This window comes from Bombus vancouverensis, chromosome 17 (genome assembly GCF_051014615.1).
Source record: "Bombus vancouverensis nearcticus chromosome 17, iyBomVanc1_principal, whole genome shotgun sequence".
Taxonomy (NCBI): Eukaryota; Metazoa; Arthropoda; class Insecta; order Hymenoptera; family Apidae; genus Bombus; species Bombus vancouverensis.
The window spans coordinates 3,798,781-3,819,827 of record NC_134927.1 but is presented as its reverse complement, the minus strand read 5'-3'; the positions used below and the strand labels follow the sequence as shown (position 1 = coordinate 3,819,827).

The 21,047-nt window shown below is 37.4% G+C and overlaps 1 protein-coding gene across 1 annotated transcript in view; it reads left to right on the top strand.

Moving 5' to 3' along the window:
• Window positions 1–21,047, top strand: part of LOC117162875 (dynein beta chain, ciliary-like) — a 209,520-nt gene that overhangs the window by 98,318 nt on the left and 90,155 nt on the right. Inside the window, exons 39-40 of the mRNA XM_033344867.2 lie at window positions 2,801–2,978; window positions 4,604–4,732. Coding sequence (XP_033200758.2) covers window positions 2,801–2,978; window positions 4,604–4,732 — 307 coding nt within the window. The remainder of the gene's footprint in view (window positions 1–2,800; window positions 2,979–4,603; window positions 4,733–21,047) is intronic.

The window sequence follows — 21,047 nt, the reverse complement described above, 5'->3', positions numbered from 1 at the left end:
TGAAACTTTATTATCCGAACTACATTTGAGCACATTTTCAGTTATACGAACGCGTATTCAGAATCGTACATGTCCGTGTATTTTCTTTAAGCTGATATGTAATTTAACACAATTTATGTCGAAATTATTAATCAACCTCAAATATCTGAACGTCGATTTCTATTATTGAAACTCAGCAGTAGTTGGTAGAGGTAGCAAGTAGATTTTTATTATCCGAATTCGATTATCGGCTATTCGCAATATCTTGTCCTCTAACCAATTTGGATAAACGAACATCTACCGCATTAGCTTCTCTATTTTCAGAAAAATTTTCAAACGGGTGTTTCACGATTATTATCTTTTCTTAATTCACAAACTGCCATCGGTATTAAAGAGTAGTTAATTATATAGATAAATATATATTTATATTGACCTAAAAGAATTTAATTTCAAATATTCTGTTTATATAAAATATAAAACCGTAATATAAAAAGATAAATGTCAAATATAGATTGTTTATTCATGCAAAACTTTGTTTCCGAAAAAATTGTTTTTATGATATCTAGGTTTCATGAAATCTATATCAGTTTCACTTTATCAGATTGTTTTCAATTTTCAGTAGCGTGATATCAATTATTATTCATTACAGTACTACAGTACACTACAGTACACTCAAGTTTTATTATAAATAATAGCAAATATGTTGATTATAGAAAATAAATAATTAAAGATTAAGAGGAAATGGGTAAAAAGGTCGTTAATTGAGAGAATCTGATTTTCTAATTCCGCGTTATTCAAGAGACTGGATCAAAGGAACCGAGCCATTATAAAAATTATTTGCGTATGAGTGATTCTGCTTTTTAACATATATTGGGTAAAGATTGACCAAGGATTCAGAAACAAAATACAATGATGAGAATCTACCGTAAATTATACGGCAGTGCTGCCTTCTACACATTGAAACTTGTATCCCAATTGGGCCTTACTTACCAACTGACAGTATTGTGATTCCTGCATCGATACAAAGTTACATCTGGTAACGAATCGCCGATACCCATCTATGTACATTGTACATGTATCATGAAACCTAAGTGTCACTAGAATGCATCGCAATGTACCATCGCAATGCGTCGCCTTCAAATATTTGCCTCGTAAGTGTCAACAAATGCCACAGTAAATTAATATTTCTATTCATGTCTGCGTTTCATCTTGTTACAAAAAATCGGTTCAAAAATAGAAAAAGAAACGTGAGAATCGTTGTCGACCGTTGCATTTCCAAACTGTTGATATAAAGAAAGAGAATCAAAGCAAAAAAAGCCTGTTAGTAAAGAGACGATTAAACCGAGCTACGTGCTACCCGTTTACACGTTCTTCAAATTCTTTCAATATTTGCTCGCAGACGTTGTCTCTTATTTTCTATTCCAGTGGAAAACAAAGTACTCGCAGACGCGAAGTTTACGGGGCTTATTCCTGGATAACATTATACAGATTGACCTCGGTCACATTAGACATTACTGGGAACAATCGTCTGTCAAAGTAGACAAGGTTATTATCCACGAACTGGCTGTGGCCTTGAATTTTGTCTCTCGTTGTGCTTTGATTTTCCACGAGAGGCAGATGCGGATTGTCTGTCACAGAGACACTGTGAAGCAATATGATTGGCATTTGAAGATACAACTATTAAGAAAGAGAACCTTTCAAAACTGTTGAACTAAGATTTAAAAGAACCGAATACCCGTTACTTTCTAAGTTGAATTTAAATTTTAAGTATTACTTTTTTAATTTTGGATTATATTGCGATGATTAGTTCATTAAACTCGTTCGGAAAATGGAGTTAGAACAGTTGAAAACTATGATAGTCTACGGTGAATTCCACTAATACTTGTCAATAAAAGTTTTACGTGAAAACCCTATTCTATATTTTTAACTTATCTTTTCTTGTAGAACCGCTGTCTTCTAACTGGATCATTAATTATAGGGCATCCTATATATCTTAATTTAAATGATTCTGTAAGACTTTTTTAACACATTCGTAGTAGCTTTTCCGACGAAGAGAGTTTGGAGAATTGAATTTTCCTTTTTCTATATGTTTAACATCAATATGCCGTTATATTTCAAAAGATATTCCAAAAGATATTTAACATTAGAAAATGTTCCTTTTACCACATTTTTTAACATGGGAATGGAATTTGTCGTTTAGACAAGCCTTCAATATAAAATATGGTTTCAGAAAAAATATTTCTGTGGGATACATTTAGGTTATAAAATCTATACATATAATATTTCAACTCTTTATTTCCAGAATTGTTATTATTATTATTATTATTTACAAATATTTATTTACATTGTTCATTTACATAATTATTATTATAATTCGCAGTTTTATTTGCAGAATTATTATTATTATGATCTGTAAAATTTTATTTACAGAATTGTAGTTATAATCATAATTATTTACAAAAATCACACATAAAGATAGGACCTTAACGAATTTCAAATCCTGTCCTCACTGATATCACTAGTGTAGGCAAATTCTCTTGTGGCTGTATTTATCTATTTACAAGACATATGAACTGCCTCTACAATGTCTCAAAGGTTGGCAATTGATTGAAAAGACTTGGGACTATATTTCCCAAAGCGAGGTTCGCCCATGTCGGCAACTATAGATTCCATCCGTACCGAATGTGTTAATAAAAGAGAAAAAGGAAGCTACATATTGTTTCTCGATTTCAAAATGTTATTCATTAGTGTTTCTTGATCGTCACATTTTCTATGTAGTTCTTTTTTAGAACATAATTAAAAGTTTAATTGCATATTCAAGAAATGTTACAACGAATAATGGAAAAACATTTGGAGAAAAAGACTGGTAGAAATTATGGACCACCTGGTATGAAAAAGTTAATTTATTTCATCGATGATATGAATATGCCCGAAGTCGATACATATGGAACCGTTCAACCTCACACACTCATTAGACAGCATATTGACTACAATCACTGGTATATATAAATATTATTATAATGTACTATATATATAATTATTTTATATGGTATATAGAAATATTATGTATAATGTAAATATTACGATAGAATTCTAAAGCTGAAAGTTCAATTTCTTTACTTTCTACTGTCAAACTATTATTTCGAATGACAAATTTAACTACATTAGGACTACATTTATCTAAACTTTATTTATTACATCGAACTATGCATCATTATTCTGGTAAACTACTATCTCACGATAGAATCCATTCACTTCAGCTAAGTCCTAATTTGAACAAGAAATTACAATGTAATGGAGAGAGCCAGTGAAATCCTATTACACAGTTTTGTGCAACTCAGATAAATGGAGTTCTACTGTAATAAATCTTCGCAAAACGAATGTTTTCATTGTTTCTTATTTTTATCTATAGAAAGTTTCGACATAACTAGAAAAGCAATCTCTGTTCATAAAAAGTTGTAATTTAATACGATTAACGGTCCACGGTAAGAATCAAAGGCACCTTTCGACAAGAGAAAAACATATACAGGGTGATTCGTTTATCTTGGATTTTTGAATACTTACTTATTTCTATCTGTAAAAAAATTATACGAGGACAAAGTTAATCGGAACGACAAATATTATGGTTCTCCTTGATGATTCTCCTACTTGAAGATTATTTTTCTTCGAGTTTTCAATGTTTTGAACATTGTTTAATAAGCAAAATGTTTTAAATCGGATTATATAGTTTTTTGTATTCTCATCAATCCGCTCTTCCATTATATATATAAAAAAAAAAGAAGTAATGGACATGGATCTGAAAACAACTGGCACAAGAATGTTTCAATTTAAATTTTGTAAGACTTACTGATTATTACCATTATTTATATGGTCGAATGTAATAAAAAAAAAATTCACCATTGGTAACGATTATTGATAATCAAAATAAAATTTCCGTCATCTAGAATGGTTATCGATAACTAAAAAAGAATTGCTGTCATCAATATTGATTACTCGTAACCAAAATCATTTTAGCAAAGACGAATTCTTATATCACAATTTTTAAAAGCTGACCTGTAATAGTTATGAGCTCTGGTTTTCTTAGTATTGCATACGATTAATTTTATGAAATTAAACTTTTATTTAAACTAATCGGTTTTAGCCCAAGTACCATTTGCTAACAGAGGGTTATAAAATACACCAATGAGCGTATCTAAAAATATCCAGATTTATTTTAAGGAATTGCGATAATGTTGAAAACTTGAAAGAACGACCTTGGAAGAAAAAGATGAATCATCGTGTTGGACCAATTAGTTTTGTCCTTACACAACTTTTTGGATTGGCAAATTTATCTAACATATTAACATATTCAAAGTAAACCAAACACTTACTACTTATTCGTTCATTTAAAGATACATGTTAAGGAGATCAATGAATGGAGATCTATCATTATCTGTATTACTTTTTAAGATTCAATATCATACTATAGACTCTTAATTTCCATCTAAAGTTTTATCTATATTCTTTATTTTCTTGCCATGCGATGTATGTTAAAGTCATATGTCTTTACAGTTTCATAGTAGGTTAGCATAATCTTAGCTATTGTAAATTAATATCGTAAAATAATAATTTGATGGAATTTTAGGTACGACAGGACGAAATTGACGTTAAAAGAAATTCAGAATACACAATATGTATCCTGTATGAATCCTACTGCTGGAAGTTTCACAATCAATCCTCGTTTACAAAGGCATTTCGCTGTTTTTGCAGTTAGGTAAGCTAAAACGAATTTAATTGCTGTACAGAGTTGCCTTAACTCGTGAGACAATATGTTTATTCGCAGAAACTTGGAAAATGTACCAGCATTATGTTTTCTATAATTAAAATAACATACGTAGATCTTACAGGATGAGACACGTAAACTGTGACAGCTGAATATTTTCGAAAATGAATTCTGGCTTTCGCATAATTGGAATTTTTCTATATGAAGCGGTCAAGAACATTTCAAGGTCATGTATATATATATCATCATATTATATATGACGCATATTCATATAATATATATCTATATATATATTTCCTAATTTCTATAATATTTGACCGCTACTTTGCCATTGTTTAACCCAAAGGATTGCCAGATTGCGTTTAATGTGTCCTGAATCCCGCTGTACCCACGATTCGTGTTGCTTTTGAATAATTAGCTGTGTGAGATGGCAGCTTCGCGTACGTTAATCATCTCGAACCGTTATTATACCATCTTTGTCAATGAAAGGACTCAACGATAATAATTTATTATTTCCCCTTACGCTAGAGTTCTTTATCAATGTATTGATTGTTCGTTATGAAGTGCTGTTAGTTGTAGTAATTTAATGATTGCAACGAACGATGTACAGAATTTTCTCCATAATTGATCGAAAATCGGGACTCCACGGCGATCAATTATTGTATACAGAACTCGATGGTGGGTGAATGAAAAATTTTGAAAGTAACAATTCGTCTATGTGTCCGATTCATGAACGCTTGGAATATTTTACTTTCACTCACTCATTCGGAAGCTTGTTATTTATCTGTCGGAACCTTCTTTCAACTTCGTTCGGTATGCGTGATACCAGTATTATCGCTGGTCTCCGTGCTCCTTGCTTCTTTCTGATATATAACACCATTTCCGACGCGAGGTTCTGGGCTTTGACCAGTGTATCTGGTTGACTCGGGATAACTTATTGTCCGATGTCTTCATTCAGATGTTTTTATCGTATCGATTTTCTCTTCTTGTATAGCGATTCTCCTGCTTGCAGGTTTTAAATGTTTGTTTCGAATAGCATAAATTAGTTTGTTTGCTTGTCTAGACGTTCTAAGTTTGTCGCGGCAACTGGTTGCTATATTTGGGATTGAAACGTTCTGCCTTTGTGCGGGATATAATTCTTTGTAGTTTTCGATTTCAACGAAGCGGGTACTTCTTTTCTTACTTTCAATTATTTTCTTGACAAGAATTAATTTTAGAAGCAATGGTTTTTGGTAGCATTGGCTTCTCGCGTACCTGACATTCTTTATGAAGTCTCCTATATCAACGTCGTCACTTCTTCCCACGGTTTCGATTTATTCGTTGGCAGCTTTTGCTGGTAGTTCGCCCGGGTTTTCCGTAGAACTCCATCGAGTTTGACGAGACGGTCCAGTTGTAGGTTGCTGTACCGATACAAGATTTGCTGATATAACTGACTCTTCTTTCAAATCGTCGGATAATGTTTCCGTTCCAGGAGTCCTAAATGAGCGTCTACCAGATTCGTCTTCATGGTTAGGCGCAAAGCTTTACTGAGTTTTTCAATTTTTTCTGCGCGTTTCTTATTCTCTGTAGCTGACACTTTCAATTAATATTTCTTTCGCTTTGTTACAGCACGTGGGTGTAGGTACAGCACGTGTTTACCAGCGGGTATTCGTTTAATGTGGAATGACTCTGTGTTTGGAGTATATTCAGTGAGTTTTATAGTGTCCTCCGGATTTTGCAGTCTGTTTATTGGAGGCTTTCTGCCTCTTTTTGCGGAGGTGCTTGTTTCTGTGCGTTCTTCCCTGGAGAAGGGCTCACTGCGTGATTTGTGAAGGTTGCGTCTGGGACGTTGAGGGTTTCGTTTATGATGCTATACCTCTTGCTCTATTTATTATTCTCTCTCGTACTTGTGATTTCTATGTTTATTTGCTTTATTTTGTAGATTTTTTTCTTTTCCCTTATCAATTCCAAGGTACGGTTTGACCTTGTAGTTTCTTTTATATCTATTATTTGAGAATGTTGCTGTATCTGTGAGAGTGGGGTCTCTCGTGATAGCAATATGTCGAATCTACTTCTTGTTGGCATTTTTGTTATTGGAAAGCATTCTGCTGTTCTGCTCATCTCATTTCTTCCCCATCATATTTGACGAAAGGTTGAGAGTCAGTAACCTTTGTGAGCCAAGGTTTGTGTTACTAAGAGAATTCTTGATCCATTTTTGCTGTATTTTTCTTTTGGTTGCTTCTCTCATTCTGTCTATCTTCTTTCCTTCTCGTATTTTCTTTATTGCTTTTAGCTTTAGCATAATGAGCATTATTTATCACTTTTCGTGATTGAATATCACTATATATTGGCAAACTCACTAACAAGTCTTACGCCTCGTATTTTTGGCCAGTGAGGTCCGACCTGTTGGGGGGATCACAGCACTCTGAAGAGAAAGAGTGCATTCAGCTCGGCATGAGCGTTACTTGAAGTAATCAATTTTTTTATTTAATATTATTAAATAAAAAATATTTACAAAACATACAATTATGTAAGAATAAATAGGATACGTGAAACCATGCGTGACTTCGTTTTCAAGAAAATGGCCTGTGAAGTTAAGTAGGGGCAATTTCATAATTGATTTTCGCGAAAACAGAGCGAATAATGTCATTTTACATATTCGACTTCATTTTCTCCACGCGCAGGGAATCATTTCGCCTTCGGTTTGTATCACAATTTTCGTCACATCTATTTTTGCATTCTTTCAAACGACATACGTATGTATAATACTTGTACATTCTCCAATTCCGAATATTAAATACACATAATATTACCGGAAAATATAAACAAAACAATATATAGGTAAGCGTATATGCGAGAATGATACAACTTATGGTGATAATCGTTTAATGCTAAAAAGATATTTTCTTGATGTATACGACCATAGCTTATTAACGCTTAGGCAACTGCGCGCGCCAGAGCGAGCTATACGCTCCTCTCTCCACCGCGACCGCACAGGCCGACCAATACACTTTCCATTGTGCATTTTTCTAAGGAGGACTAATATGCACTAATATTTAAAACAAAGGAGTATAAAAATTATGTAAGTGGTCAATCATATTCTGAGATAATGATTTTGTTTAACGATTTTACATGTTGTTTATTCAAAACTTCAAATTAGAAGTATAAATAGGTATAGGTAACATTAAAGACATTAAAGATGACTTAAGATAAATAACATGACTTGAACGTGAAGTTAAAAATTCATAATGCATTTTAATATTTTTTTACAGTGTGATATCGTTCGACTATAACTTTATTTAGTCATAACTGATAGTGTAACTTTTTAATTAATTTTAAGACCACTAAATTGACGTATTTTATTACACATTGTATTTTATAAAAGCAGGAATAGAGTCGCAATTAATTAGGATCAATTCCAGGTAAACAATAGCTCACAATAACAACAACAACAAAAAAGAAAACGAATTGGTAAAGTAAAAAAGGGAGATCTGCCCGGTCGGTTGGCTAAGTGTTAAGAAAAGTAAAAAAAGCCAACACCACACGGAGTTCCCAGGCGGTCACCCATCCAAGTACTAACCGTGCCCAGCGCTGCTTGACTTTCGTGATCGGACGAGAACGAGTATTTTTTTTTTCTTTTTTTTTAAACTGTTTATTAAAACCCAATATACAATTATAAATACATTATAGTGTTCACAATAAACGGTGAATTTATATAATGGTATCTTAGGCAAAGGTACCGATACGCAACGGTACTACGTAGCCATGCTGTAATATGTGTCGACGCTTTACATTTTTCGTGTTGAATATATCTTTTGGTTTAAGCCGCTGGAGGAGCGGAGCTTCTATGTGATTTTGTTTTTACTTGTTTTTGTTGTCCTGGAAACTGGGTCGCAAAAACAGGACGCTTCGGTAGTATGTTTTTGGGTGATGTGGAATTTGGCGGGGGGGGGGTGAGGGGGCGGGGGAGGGGGATGTTAAATAAATAAGTTTCTTTTAAAAGAAGGAGGATTGCGAAGATTACAATGTTTGCACCTGTGTTGTGCGGGGGCAGAATTGATTTTTATCGGTTTAATAGATTTTCTTTCTTATTTTATTATGGGTTCAGTATCCACCAATATTTTTTTGAATTTTTTCTATGTTTGTCTTTGGTGTCTTTCAGGGGGAGGGCCATGTTGTATCTCCATCTAGTGTCTGCGGTCTGACCGTCTAGGTTTTCCTCGTAAAGTATAGTTTGGGTCCCTATTTTTCTCTTTATATGATAAATTATCGGGATGTTATTTTGGTCTTGTAGGTAGTTTTTTCCGTCAAGGTATGGGAAAGCTTCCGGCGGGATGTAGCCTGTTGTCAGAGTGTTTTTGTAATATGTGTCATTTGGAAATAAGCAGTTGAAGATTAAACTATTTTCTTTTATCTTTGCCGCTTGCGCGAAGTGGTTTCGTATTAGCTTTAGGATGTGACAGTCTATGCGGTGAACGTTGGCTAGGTCGTATATTATTTTGTTTTTTACGTATTTTTTGAATCCGCTGTGTTCGGATCTGTAAGTGCTCAAGCAAGCCCTGATGCATTTTCTTTCGAATATGCGAATTTTTTCCATTTGGGAGGCTGATATGTTGTACCAGATTGGGCAGCCGTAGGTTATGATCGGTCTGATTAGTGCTTGATAGCATAGGATTTTTACTTTGCTGTCGAGATGTTTGGAGTGGAATAGTTTTTTCATTTTCCAGAATGCTTTATTGGCCTTGGTAAGTTGAATTTCGGTGTGCTGCTTGTAGTTTAATTTGTAATCAATGTTTACCCCTAAGTATTTTACGCAATTTTTGTGTGATATGAGGGCCCCTTTGTCTGTTTTTTCTCTTATCTGAAATTTTTTGCAGTGTTCTCTTTCTATTGGGCCGATTTCACTTGACTTGGGTCTAAACAGTATGGTTTCGCATTTACTTATGTTGATTTTTAGTTTCCATGCGTGGTAATAGTCGTTTATTTTCTCAAAGAGTTCTTGGAGTTCCGTTTTTATAGTTTTGGTTTTGCGGCCTGTTACGTATATGATTAGGTCGTCTGCGAAGGCTATGGAGCGTTTATGGGTGGATGTATTGAGCTCAAAGAGGTTTAGTAAGTCGCTGTTGTAAATACTGAAAAGTAACGGGGAATTCACTGTACCTTGTTGTAGACCGTTTTTTATGGAGAATTCTTTGCTTGATGAGTGTGAACCTTCAGTCATTACGAATGTTCTGTTTGTGATCATGTCCCAGGCTATTTTAATCAGGTGTTTAGGGAACTTTTTTTTGATCAGTTTGTATATGAGACCTGGGATCCAGACTGTGTCGAAGGCTTTTTCGAGGTCTATTAAGCAGGCGGCAACTCGTTCTTTTGCGTTTAGAGCCCAGCAGATGTCCGACGTGAGTTTGTTTATTGCGTGAATTGTGGAGTGTTTGTGTCGGAAGCCGAATTGATTCTCTGGGATTATGTTATTTTTTGTGCAGAAGGAGGTTAGGGGGTTGTTTATGATTATTTCGAATACTTTGCTTATGTTGGGGAAGAGACTTATGGGTCGTAGGTTTGCGGGCGATGAGCCGTCTTTATCCTTTTTTGTTATAGCTATCAGTTTGGCTTTTTTCCATTTTCTGGGGAAGTATGTGTTGTTTAGAGCATTGTTGAAGAGTACCGTGTAGTACCATTTTATTTTGTTCGGTAGGCGCTTGAGTAAGATGTTTGGGATGCCGTCGAAGCCGGAGGATTTTTTGTTGTTTAGTTTGGAGAGGGTTGTGTTTAGTTGATTGTAATTTGTGAAGTAGTTTATTTCTGGATCTGGTTGTTTGGGGTTGTCTGCGGTGTTTTCGTTTGAAAATGTGCAGACTGTTTTGTTTAGCGTTTTATCTAGTTCCATTTCATTTTTGAGTTTGTTTGTTTCGGCGATGATAATTCTGTTTAGTTGTTCTCGGCCCATGTGTTCGTTTTGCGTATGTATTTTGGAAAAGTGGGTGCCGATAATGTCTAGTTTTTCTGTTGTTTTAGTTATTATGAAGTTACCCTCGGTGTCTTTGATGGTGTTGTGTATCGTTATACCTGCTTCTTGGATGAGGGAGGCATTTTCTGGGGGCAATTTGAGAGGTGGGATGGGGTTTTGTTCTTTTGGTCTAAAGATTTGATTTATTTGTGGGAACATGATGGCTGAGTCGTTTTTGGAGATGTTTTTTATTTTGTTTGTCCAGTAATGGTTTATAGAAATTGCGAATTCTTGTTTCAGTTGCGCTTTTATTCTGTGCAGTAGGAACTTTAGGAATTCTAATTCTTCTCTTTTGTCGTAAGAATAGTTAAATTTTATATTGTTTATTTTGGACAGTATGTAGCTTTTATCTCGCTGTAGATCTTTTATTTTATTGTTTATATAGGGCTCGCATGAATTTTTTTGTTTTATGATTGGCACGGATTTTTGGAGGGCGATTTGTGTGTGTTTTTCTATTTCGTCTAGGAATGAGTCGATTTGTCTGTTTGTTAGGTTGACGTTGTTGTAGATCTCTAGGTCGCAGTTTTGTTCGAGTATGTTTTGGAACTTTTTCCAGTCTGTCTTTTTGTAGTTGTACCTGGGTGTCTCGGTCTGTGTTTCGAGAGTTAGGAAGTCAGATGTGTTTTTGTTAATTTGAAATACTAGGGCGTTATGGTCACTGTCATAGGCTAAGGTTTTTAGGGTATTGTTTGGACGTAGGTTTTGGAATTTTAGTCGCGCATCTGCTAGGCATATGTCCAGGTATGAGCCTCCTTTTGGGTAAGAGGGTAGCTCGGAGCTGTATAAGTTTGTTTTGTAGTGGATGCTTTTATTGTCTAGCCAGTTTCTAATGAAGTTGCCTCTCGTGTTGTTTATTTCGTTTTTCCAGCTTGTGTGTTTTGCGTTAAGGTCTCCTGCTATTATATAGTAGTTTTCCGGTTTGTTGAGCTGCAAGAGTTCGAAAAGGTTATTGAATTCGTAGTTAAATTCTTTCTGGTTTCCGTAGGTTGCGTAGGCTGCAGTGATGAATAAATTTTCCTTATTGCTTATTTTTATTTTTATGATCGTTGTTTCTAAGGTTCTGAAACGTGTTATTTTATCAATTAGGATCGTTTTGTATTTTATAGGGTTTTTTATGAGGATCGCTGTTCCTCCTCCTTGACTGGCGTTCGGTCTGTCGTGTCTTATCATGGAGTAGTTTTTGAAGTGTACATTGTGTCTTTTGTTTAGCTTTGTTTCTGAGATGAGTACTATATCGGGGGCTTCTTTATTTAATAGGGTTAGCATACTGTATCTTTTTTGGTTTGAAATTAAAGAGTTAGCATTTATTGCGATTATTTTCAGATGTTTTAGGTTAAATTTATTTGTCTTTTGCTGTGATGGTTGGTTTGACGTGTTTTGGTTATTCGTCGTCTGTACTAATGAAAGTGCTGAAGATGGCGTCGATCCTTTCTTCGTGCGTTAATAGAGTGTTTTTTATTTCGTTTAGTTGCATTTGTTGTTCTTTTAACGCTTGGAGGATACCTTTTTTAAAGTCTTCGATAACGTTTATAATGTTTAGATGGGGGGAGTTATCGATTGTGATTGGGCTTTGGCTTGAGCGCGGATCTAAGTTTGCTGATTGTGGGGAGATTTTGGTTGTTTGATTTAGTGTTGTTTGCTGCTTCACTACGTCAGAGAACTTTAGTTCTGGGACGTATTTGCGGCTTATTTGGGCAATTCGTTGTGTCTTTGCTTCTTTGTCTTTTTTTATTTTATCTGCTACCTTTTTACGGAGCTCTACGAGTTTGGGGCAACCTTTGTATGACGCGGGGTGTCCATAGTTTTTGCAGTTGACGCAGAATATTTTGTCTTTGGTTACTGCGTTTTCCTTTTTTATTGTGCAGTCGCCTGGGCCATGGGGCTCACTGCATTTAACACAGCGGTAGTTTTGGTTGCAGTTTTGCGCTGTGTGGCCTATTCGCTGGCATTTGTGGCACTGAGTTATGTCATCCTTTTTTTTTTATTATTTTTTCCCATTTTATCTTGTAGTAGTTAAAGTAGTTTATTTTTAGTAGGTTGCTTGTATTGCTGTTGGGGGATAGCTGTATTATGTAGATTGGGAGCAATATATTGTTCTCCCTTGATCTTTTTGTCGTGAATCGTGTGACTTTTGTGAATTTTACGTCGTCTATTTGCAAGTCTTGTAGGTCTGTGAGTATTTCTGTTTCGGTGTAACTATTGTCTAAACCTTTTAACAAGTATGTATGGTGTTTCTCTGTTTTGGGTGTGTACGTGTAAAAGGTTGTGTTAGCTGAGAGGAGTATTTGTTTTGCTTTGTGGAAATCGGGTAGGTTTCGGAGGTAGAGTGCATGTTTACCTGAGTGTATTCTTTTAATATGGAACTGATTGATGCCCGCTACTTTCTCTATGAGCGTTACCGTGTCCTTGGGGTCTTGTAGGAGTATGTTTATGGGTGGTGGCCTGTTGTCTTTTGTGGTGGGTGGGGTGCTCGTGCGTTCCTCCGCGGAGCATCCGGTGGGGCGTCCGTCCGGTGCTCGGTTCCCCCTTGGCGATGCTGGTGGCGCTGGGCCTCCTGGGTTGTACGATGGGGTCTGTCGCCCCTGCAGTGTTGATTGTTTTGGTGGTATGGTGGGACTGTGTTTTCCTATTTTGCCTCGTAATGTTTCGTTTTTCTTTTTTATTTGTTCTAGCGTTGAGCTCGAAGTAGAGTAGTTTGATGGTCCCGGTTGTGGATGAGGCTCTGGTTCAGATTGTAGTATACTGAATCTGTTTTTTGTTATGATTGCTGGAGGCGAGGTTGCTCTTACGGGCTTCATGTTTTTCATTTCTTTAGCCTTTTCTTCTTGGCTGGAGTGATAATCTACAACTGTGTTTCCTAGGATGTTTACTAGTCTTTTCGTCCTGGCAACCAGGTTTGGTTGTGGGTTGAGTTTCCGCGTCTTTTGAGCGGAAAGTCTTAAATTATTCTTGATTTTGTTGGCCGTTTTTTGTGTGATTATTTTTCTCTTGATGGCTTTTTTTATTGGGTCCACGGTGGGTTCCGTTTCGTTGCTTTTGGCTTCATTATCGGTAACTTCTATCTTTTTATACAATTTTATTTTGTCTTATCTTATTTTATTTTCTTTTTGTTCTTATTTGTATTTATGGAGATGATGACGATGCAGTATTTTTCACTATTTTGTCACTATTTTGTCACTTGATCCTTCTACTTTAGTGGATGTTAGTCTACTCCGACGCGCGCTCCGAGGGGTCCGTCCCGCTCGGTGGTCAACAGTCGACTGACGAGAACGAGTATTTTCAACGCGGTATGAGCGTTGGCTGAAGTAATCAGTTTCGTTATTTCATGCTATCCAATAGACTAAATATTTAAGAAAACATACATGCATGTATGAGGAAGAATGGTATTTTGAGACATGCAGTCAGATATATAAAATTTTTCCTGGCTTCGTTTTTCATACAACGGATTGTGAAGTTCCGTCATGTAGGTACGCGTATACTTAAAAAGTAACGAGTCAAGTGGACGGAACTTCATAATTGATTTTCTGGAAAACCAAGTCTTGTGTCGAAACTTGTCACTTCATACTCGACTCATTTTTGTATAGGAAATCAGGCCCTTCCGACTTGCGCTATCATAATACTCTAATTTCCTCGTCTAATCTCCTTTCTAATTTTCCTCGACGAATCCGATGATCTCGCATCCTTAGACACACCCCATCATAGTTTTCCTCTGCGGCATCATCGTGAAGGAAAGTCAGTAGTTAAAATTCAGTAGTTAGACGTCAGTCGCGAGTCGATAGTCAATACTAACATCATAACACAGCGGATTGAGCCCGGTTGAACTTGTCTGTCTTTTATCGTCGGTCTAGTACTTGTTGCAACAAATTCGAGTCGGCTGAAGATGTGGTCGTTGGTTAAGTCATTGTGATGTGAAAACATTTGGGATCGAAACTAGGTCTTCGATTTCTATGGCGTATGAAGGTCAGTTTGGTATATTACCTGGGCTCGTAGATTACTCGTGTCTTCAACTGGTATGACCGTAGTCCTTTGGTTGCCAAACGTCCGTACAGTTGGTTGGAAGTTTTCCCGTTGAGGATGATGAGTATCCTGGGAGGGATCGCCAAATTTGTCATGTCGAATACAAGGGAAGCTTCCTGCAAACTTAAGTACTCAATTCGGTGGTAGAAACCGTATTTATTTCTTGTGGAAAGCATGTCGAAAATGCAGCATCACAATTTTTAAATACAAAACTTCAGGTTCAACAAAATCAATTTACAAAGTTCCGTCCACTTCATCCTTGCAATCTTTCAAGTGCACAAGTACATGAAGGAATCTCATAGCCACTTTTTTGAAAGTGAAGCTACGCATACTTTTATATATCTGAATGTACAACTGATTTTTACACCAATTCATATTTCTTTAAGTATTATATTTTTTTTGGACAAAAACTAGTTATATCAGCCAACCTTCATACCGCGCTGAGTGCACTGGTTGTCGTCAGTTAGCTGCGAAACCCGAGCAAGTCGGACAGCAGTAACCCCCCCCCCCCCAAAATACTACGCCTAGGAGTTGCCAGTGAGTGTGTCAAATTATTCAATGACATTTAGTAACAAAAGTGATGAATAGTGCACCTGTTATCCTCACTATCAAAACAATCAAGTTAATAAATGAAGAAAAAAAGATGGAAGACAACGGATATGGTGACCAAAACAATGGATCGAAAATCTCCATAAGCGGAATGAAAAAAGCCACAAAAAGAAAAATACTAATGCAAAAATCGACCAAGAACTTCCTTGATAAAGGTAACTGAAATCAACCTTCCGTCAAATTTGATAGGTAGGAACAAAAGCAAGAAAGTGGTAAAGAAAGTAAAAGAAAAGAAGAGAACACAATAGGAGATGCATATAGGGGAAGAAACGAGATCATGAGCACAGCAGAGACTCCCAATTGCAAAAATGCCAACAAGAAGTAGATTCGACATATTGCTATCACGAGAAACCCCACTCTCACAGACACAGCAACATTCTCAAATAATAGATATAAAAGAAACTGCAAGATCAAACAGTACCTTGGAATTGATAAGGGAAAAGGAAAAAATCTACAAAATAAAGCAAATAAACATAGAAATCACAAGTACGAGAGAGAATAATAAATAGAGCAAGAAGAATACCATCGCCAACGAAATCCTCAACGGCAGAAAGCCTCCAATAAACAGACTGCAAAATCCGAAGGACACTAGAAAACTCATTGAAGAGACTCCAAACACAGACTCATTCCACATTAAACGAATACACGCAGGTAAACACGTGTTGTACCTATATAACATATGAGACTTTAATAAAGCGGAAGAAATATTAATTGAAAGTGTTAGCTACAGAGAATAAGAAACGTGTAGAAAAAATTGAAAAACTCAGTAAAGCTCTGCGCTTAATCATACTCACTGAAGACGAATCTGGTAGACGCTCATTTAGGACCCTTGGAACGGAAACATTATCCGACGATTCGGAAGGAGAGTCAGTTATATCAGCAAAACCAACAGCTGAACCCCATCTTGTCAAACACGAAGGAGTTCAACGGAAATCCCAAGCAAACTACCAGCTGAGGCTGGCAACGAACAAATCGAAACTCTGGGAGGAAGAGACGACGTTGGTGTAGGAGGCTTCATAAAGAATGTCAGGTACGCCAGAAACCAATGCTACCAGAAACCATTGTTTCTAAAATTAACTCTTGTGAAGAAAATAATTGAAAGTAAGAAAAGAAGTACCCGCTTCGTTGAAATCGAAAACTACGAAGAATTATATCCCGCACTACGATAGAACGTCTCAATCCCAAATACAGTAACCAGTTGCCGCGACAAACTTAGAACGCCTAGACAAGCAAACACGGAAAGCGTACAATCATACAATATGCGCATCCGACAACGATTAAACAAACTAATTTATGCTATTCGAAACAAACATTTAAAACCTGCAAGCAGGAGAATCGCTATACAAGAAGAGAAACTCGACACAATAAAAGCAAACATCATGAACCAGAAAGAAGACAGCGGACAATAAGTTATCCAAGTCAACCAGATACACTGGTCAAAGCTCAGGACCTCGCATCGGAAATGGAGTTATATATCAAAAAGAAGCAAGCAGCACGGAGACCAGCGATAATACTGGCAAACCGAACGAAGCCAAAAGAAGGTTCCTACAGATAAATAACAAGCTTCCGAATGAATGAGCGAAAGTAAAATATTCCAAGTGCTCATGAATCGGACACACAGGCGAGAATTGTTACTTTCGAAATTTTTCATTCATCCACCAAGGAAAGGTCCCATCTCGAGTGAACCAAACAACAGAGATCCCAGAAGCAACATACCTAAAGTCAACTGCTTCACCTAGACGAGATTACATTACCATTCTAGAACACCAACTACCAGATAGGACCAGATCAAACTCCGACATTGTAGCGGCACTCGACAGCAAACCTTCCAACGGTTACTGTCCTGTGGCTTGCTAAAAAAAGACCCTATTCTTCGGATAAGATGATTGCCAGATGTCGAAACATCTTCGTAGGATATTTATAATTAGCTCAAGGACCCGCTATAAATCTTGGGATCTATTTAGCTGAAGTTCTTCAAGTGAACAAATAGTCTTTGTCTTAACAATCCCAAAATCTATCACCTACTACGAGATGATACGGGAAATCTGCTCTTTTTACGTACGATGCTTCCCGCTAACAACTTTCTCTCAAGGGCGGTTAGCGAGTTCGCTGTTGAGTGCCGAAGCGTGCAGACGTGTGTCTAGTACTCTGTGAAGTTCGTAAAAAAACACGTGACACCCATCCGTCGAAAGTGATTCGAAACAAACTTAACCCAAGTGTTTCATAACTAACCAGTGGAAAATCCAGCACTCCAAATCTCTGATCCGTATCATAGCCTCTCGACTATTTACTTCAAATTGAATTAACTAGATCGATGATGGCCCAAATATCCCGACCAGGCTCTCTCGAGCAAAACCACAACTGCTCCGCTCTTCCCCCCTCCCCCCGTGACAAAAGGACAATATGTCCCTCCTAACATTCCAGACGAAAAATATCAAAAAGCGTAAGCTAGAAATAGTTAAAAGTAACGCAATCACTAGCCAAAACGAACAGACAACAAGTGATGTAACCACCTATAGTAGATAATCAATACTAGAAAATCCACTAATGACTCCATGGACACAGCCGAAACACCAACGGACCAAAATACGCGCAAAAGTCCTCCTCCCCCACTTATCTTCATTGACGACGTCATCGACATTCAAACAATGGTAAAGTCCATTGAAAAAGAAATTAACAAAGAAGACTACAAACTTAAAATAAGCAATAACCAAGTCAAAATTCTGCCGACCAACCCAGAATCATATAGGAAACTAACCAAGCTACTAAAAACCGTTAACGCAAACTTCCACACGTATCAACTAAAGCAAGAAAGACCTTTTCGAGTGGTACTACGTAACATCTAACACTGAACTAACTTGGACGAACTAAAGTCCAAACTCCTAAATCTTGGCCATGAAGTAACAAACATAAGCAACATTAGACATAGAATTTCGAAAAACCCGCTATCCCTATTCTTCATCAACTTAAAACAAAAACCAAATAACAAACAAATCTATAACATAACTCGACTAATGAACTCGGTAGTAAAAATCGAACCTCCTTTAATAAAGAAAGAGATAGTGGAATGTAAACGGTGCCAAAGGTACGGTCACACGCAGAAATACTGCAACCGTAATTTCTGCTGCGTTAAGGGGGTATTCTGGTCTAGAGGCATGAATTTCGGACGATAACTAAAAATATCTCGCCAAGATACGTCCAAACCGACTCCTCGGCTGATCTCTCTTCTGATCATTCCCCCGATAGCTACAGTCAGTTCAACAATTATAGAGAATACACCTAATGGGTTTATTCATAACCAACTCACCAACTGCCAGCTCTTTAGGGAAGTCTTTAATCACACAACTTCAGTCTTAATTTCATTAAAAACTAATGAAGATATCGAAGCAGCCACGAAATACTTAAACACGAACATAATAAAAGCGGACATTATTGAATACCTGTACTCTCCCTTCCAAATGTCTTCTCCTATTGAACCCTTCACTTCTGCAGAGATTATAGAATCAATCAGTCGTCTAAATCCCAAGAAAACAGCGGAGCACGACCTAATAGGCAATAAAGCAATCAAAGAACTTCCCATAAAGGGGATTGCACTCATCATATCGATTTTCAACGCAATTCTTCGAACCTTGGGTGTGTTCGTATAGAAAGTTGTGTTCGTATAGAAAGTTGTGTTCGTATAGAAAGTTGTGTTGGCTACAAGGAGTGTTTCTTTCGCTGTGTGGAAATCGGATAGGTTTCGGAGGTAGAGAGCATGCTTACCTGAGTGTATCCTTTTAATACAGAATTGATTGATGTTGGATACTTCCTCCATAAGCGTTACCGTGTCTTTTGGGTCTTGTAACGTTATGTTGATAGGCGGCGGTTTTTATTCCCTTGTAGTGGTTAGGGCGTCCGTACGCTCCTCTGCGGTGTGTCTGGTGGAGTGTCCGTCAGGTGCCCCCCCCCCGGTCCCCCTGGCGATGCTGGCGGCGCTGGGCCTCCTGAGTTGTTCGATGAGGCCTGCCGCCCCTGCGGCGTTGATTGTTTTGGCGATATGGTGGGACTGTGTTTTCGCATTTTGCCTCCTAACATTTCTTTTTTTTTTATCTGTTCTAATGTTAAACTCGATGTTGAATTGTTTGATGGTGCCGGTTGCGATTGAGGTTGTGGTTCTGATTGTAGTATGCTGAATCTGTTTTTTGTTGTGACCGCTGGAGGTGAGATAGCTTTTATGGGCTTCATATTTTTGATTTCTTTAGTCTTTTCTTCTTGGGTGGAGTGATATTCTTCGTCTGTGTTTTCCAGGATGCTTTCTAGTCCTTTGGTCCTGGCAACCAGGTTTGGTTGTGGCTTAATGGTTAATTTTAAACAGGATAAAAATGGTTAATTTTGAACAGCTTACTTATATTGCTGTCGGGGGATAATTGTATTATGTAAATTGGGAGCAATATATTGTTCTCCCTTGACTTTTTTGTCGTAAATCGTGAGACTTTTGTAAACTGGACGTCGTCTATTTGTAGAGCTTGTAGGTCTGTGAGTATTTCTGTTTCAGTGTAGCTATTGTCTAGACCTTTTAACAAGTATGTGTGGTGTTTCTCTATTTTGGGTGTGTATGTGTAGAAGGTTGTGTTCGCTGAGAGGAGTGTTTGTTTCGCTTTATGGAAGTCGGATAGGTTTCGGAGGTAAAGTGCGTGTTTACCTGAGTGTATTCTTTTGATATGAAATTGCTTGATGTCTGCTATTTTCTCTATGAGCATTACCGTGTCCTTGGGGTCTTGTAGGAGTATGTTTATGGGTGGCGGCCTGTTGTCTTTTGTGGTGGGTGGGGTGCTCGTGCGTTCCTCCGCGGAGCATCCGGTGGGGCGTCCGTCCGGTGCTCGGTCCCCCCTTGGCGGTGTTGGAGGCGCCGGGCCTCCTGGGTTGTACGGTGGGGTGCGACGCCCTTGCTGCGCCGATTGTTCCGGTGACGTGGTGGGACCGTGTTTTCCCGTTTTGCCTGGTAATGTTTCGTTTTTCTTTTTTATTTGCTCTAGCGTTGATTTCCACGTGGAGTTTGATGGTCCCGGTTGTGGATGAGGCTCTGGTTCAGATTGTAATATACTGAACCTATTTTTTGTTACTATCGCTGGAGGCGAAGTAGCTCTTGTGGGCTTCATGTTTTTGGTTTCGTTAGCCTTTTCTTCTTGGCTGGGGTGATGATCTATAGCTGTGTTTCTTGGGGTGTTTGCTAGACTTTTTGCCCTGGCCACCAGGTTAGGTTGTGGGTTGAGTTTCCGCGACTTTTGTGCGGAAAGTGTTAAACTATTGTTGATTTCTTTGGCTGTTTTTTGCGAATTTATTTTTCTTTTGATGGCTCCTTTTATTGAGTTTAAGGTGGGTTTCGTTTCCTTCCTTTTTGCTTCATTATCGATGACTCCTATTTTTTTATTTATTTTATTTGCCATCACACTTAGGAAAGGAATCTAATGGTACAGAAAACTTGGCATTCATCTCCTTCTGGAAATTTCTGTTGTAAACGCTATGTAAACGGTTTACAAAAATGCAACAAGGAAGGATACAAATATTAGAATATTTAGAGACGTTTCATACCGGGAGCTGCAAAAATTTGTCAACCTCTCAATGACCTGTTACAAGGAGGGGAAAAAAGGGCAACGCGCCCACCGAGTGGTCGGAGCAATCCGAAGCTAGTTTCCGAAAGTCGAAACGCGCCCT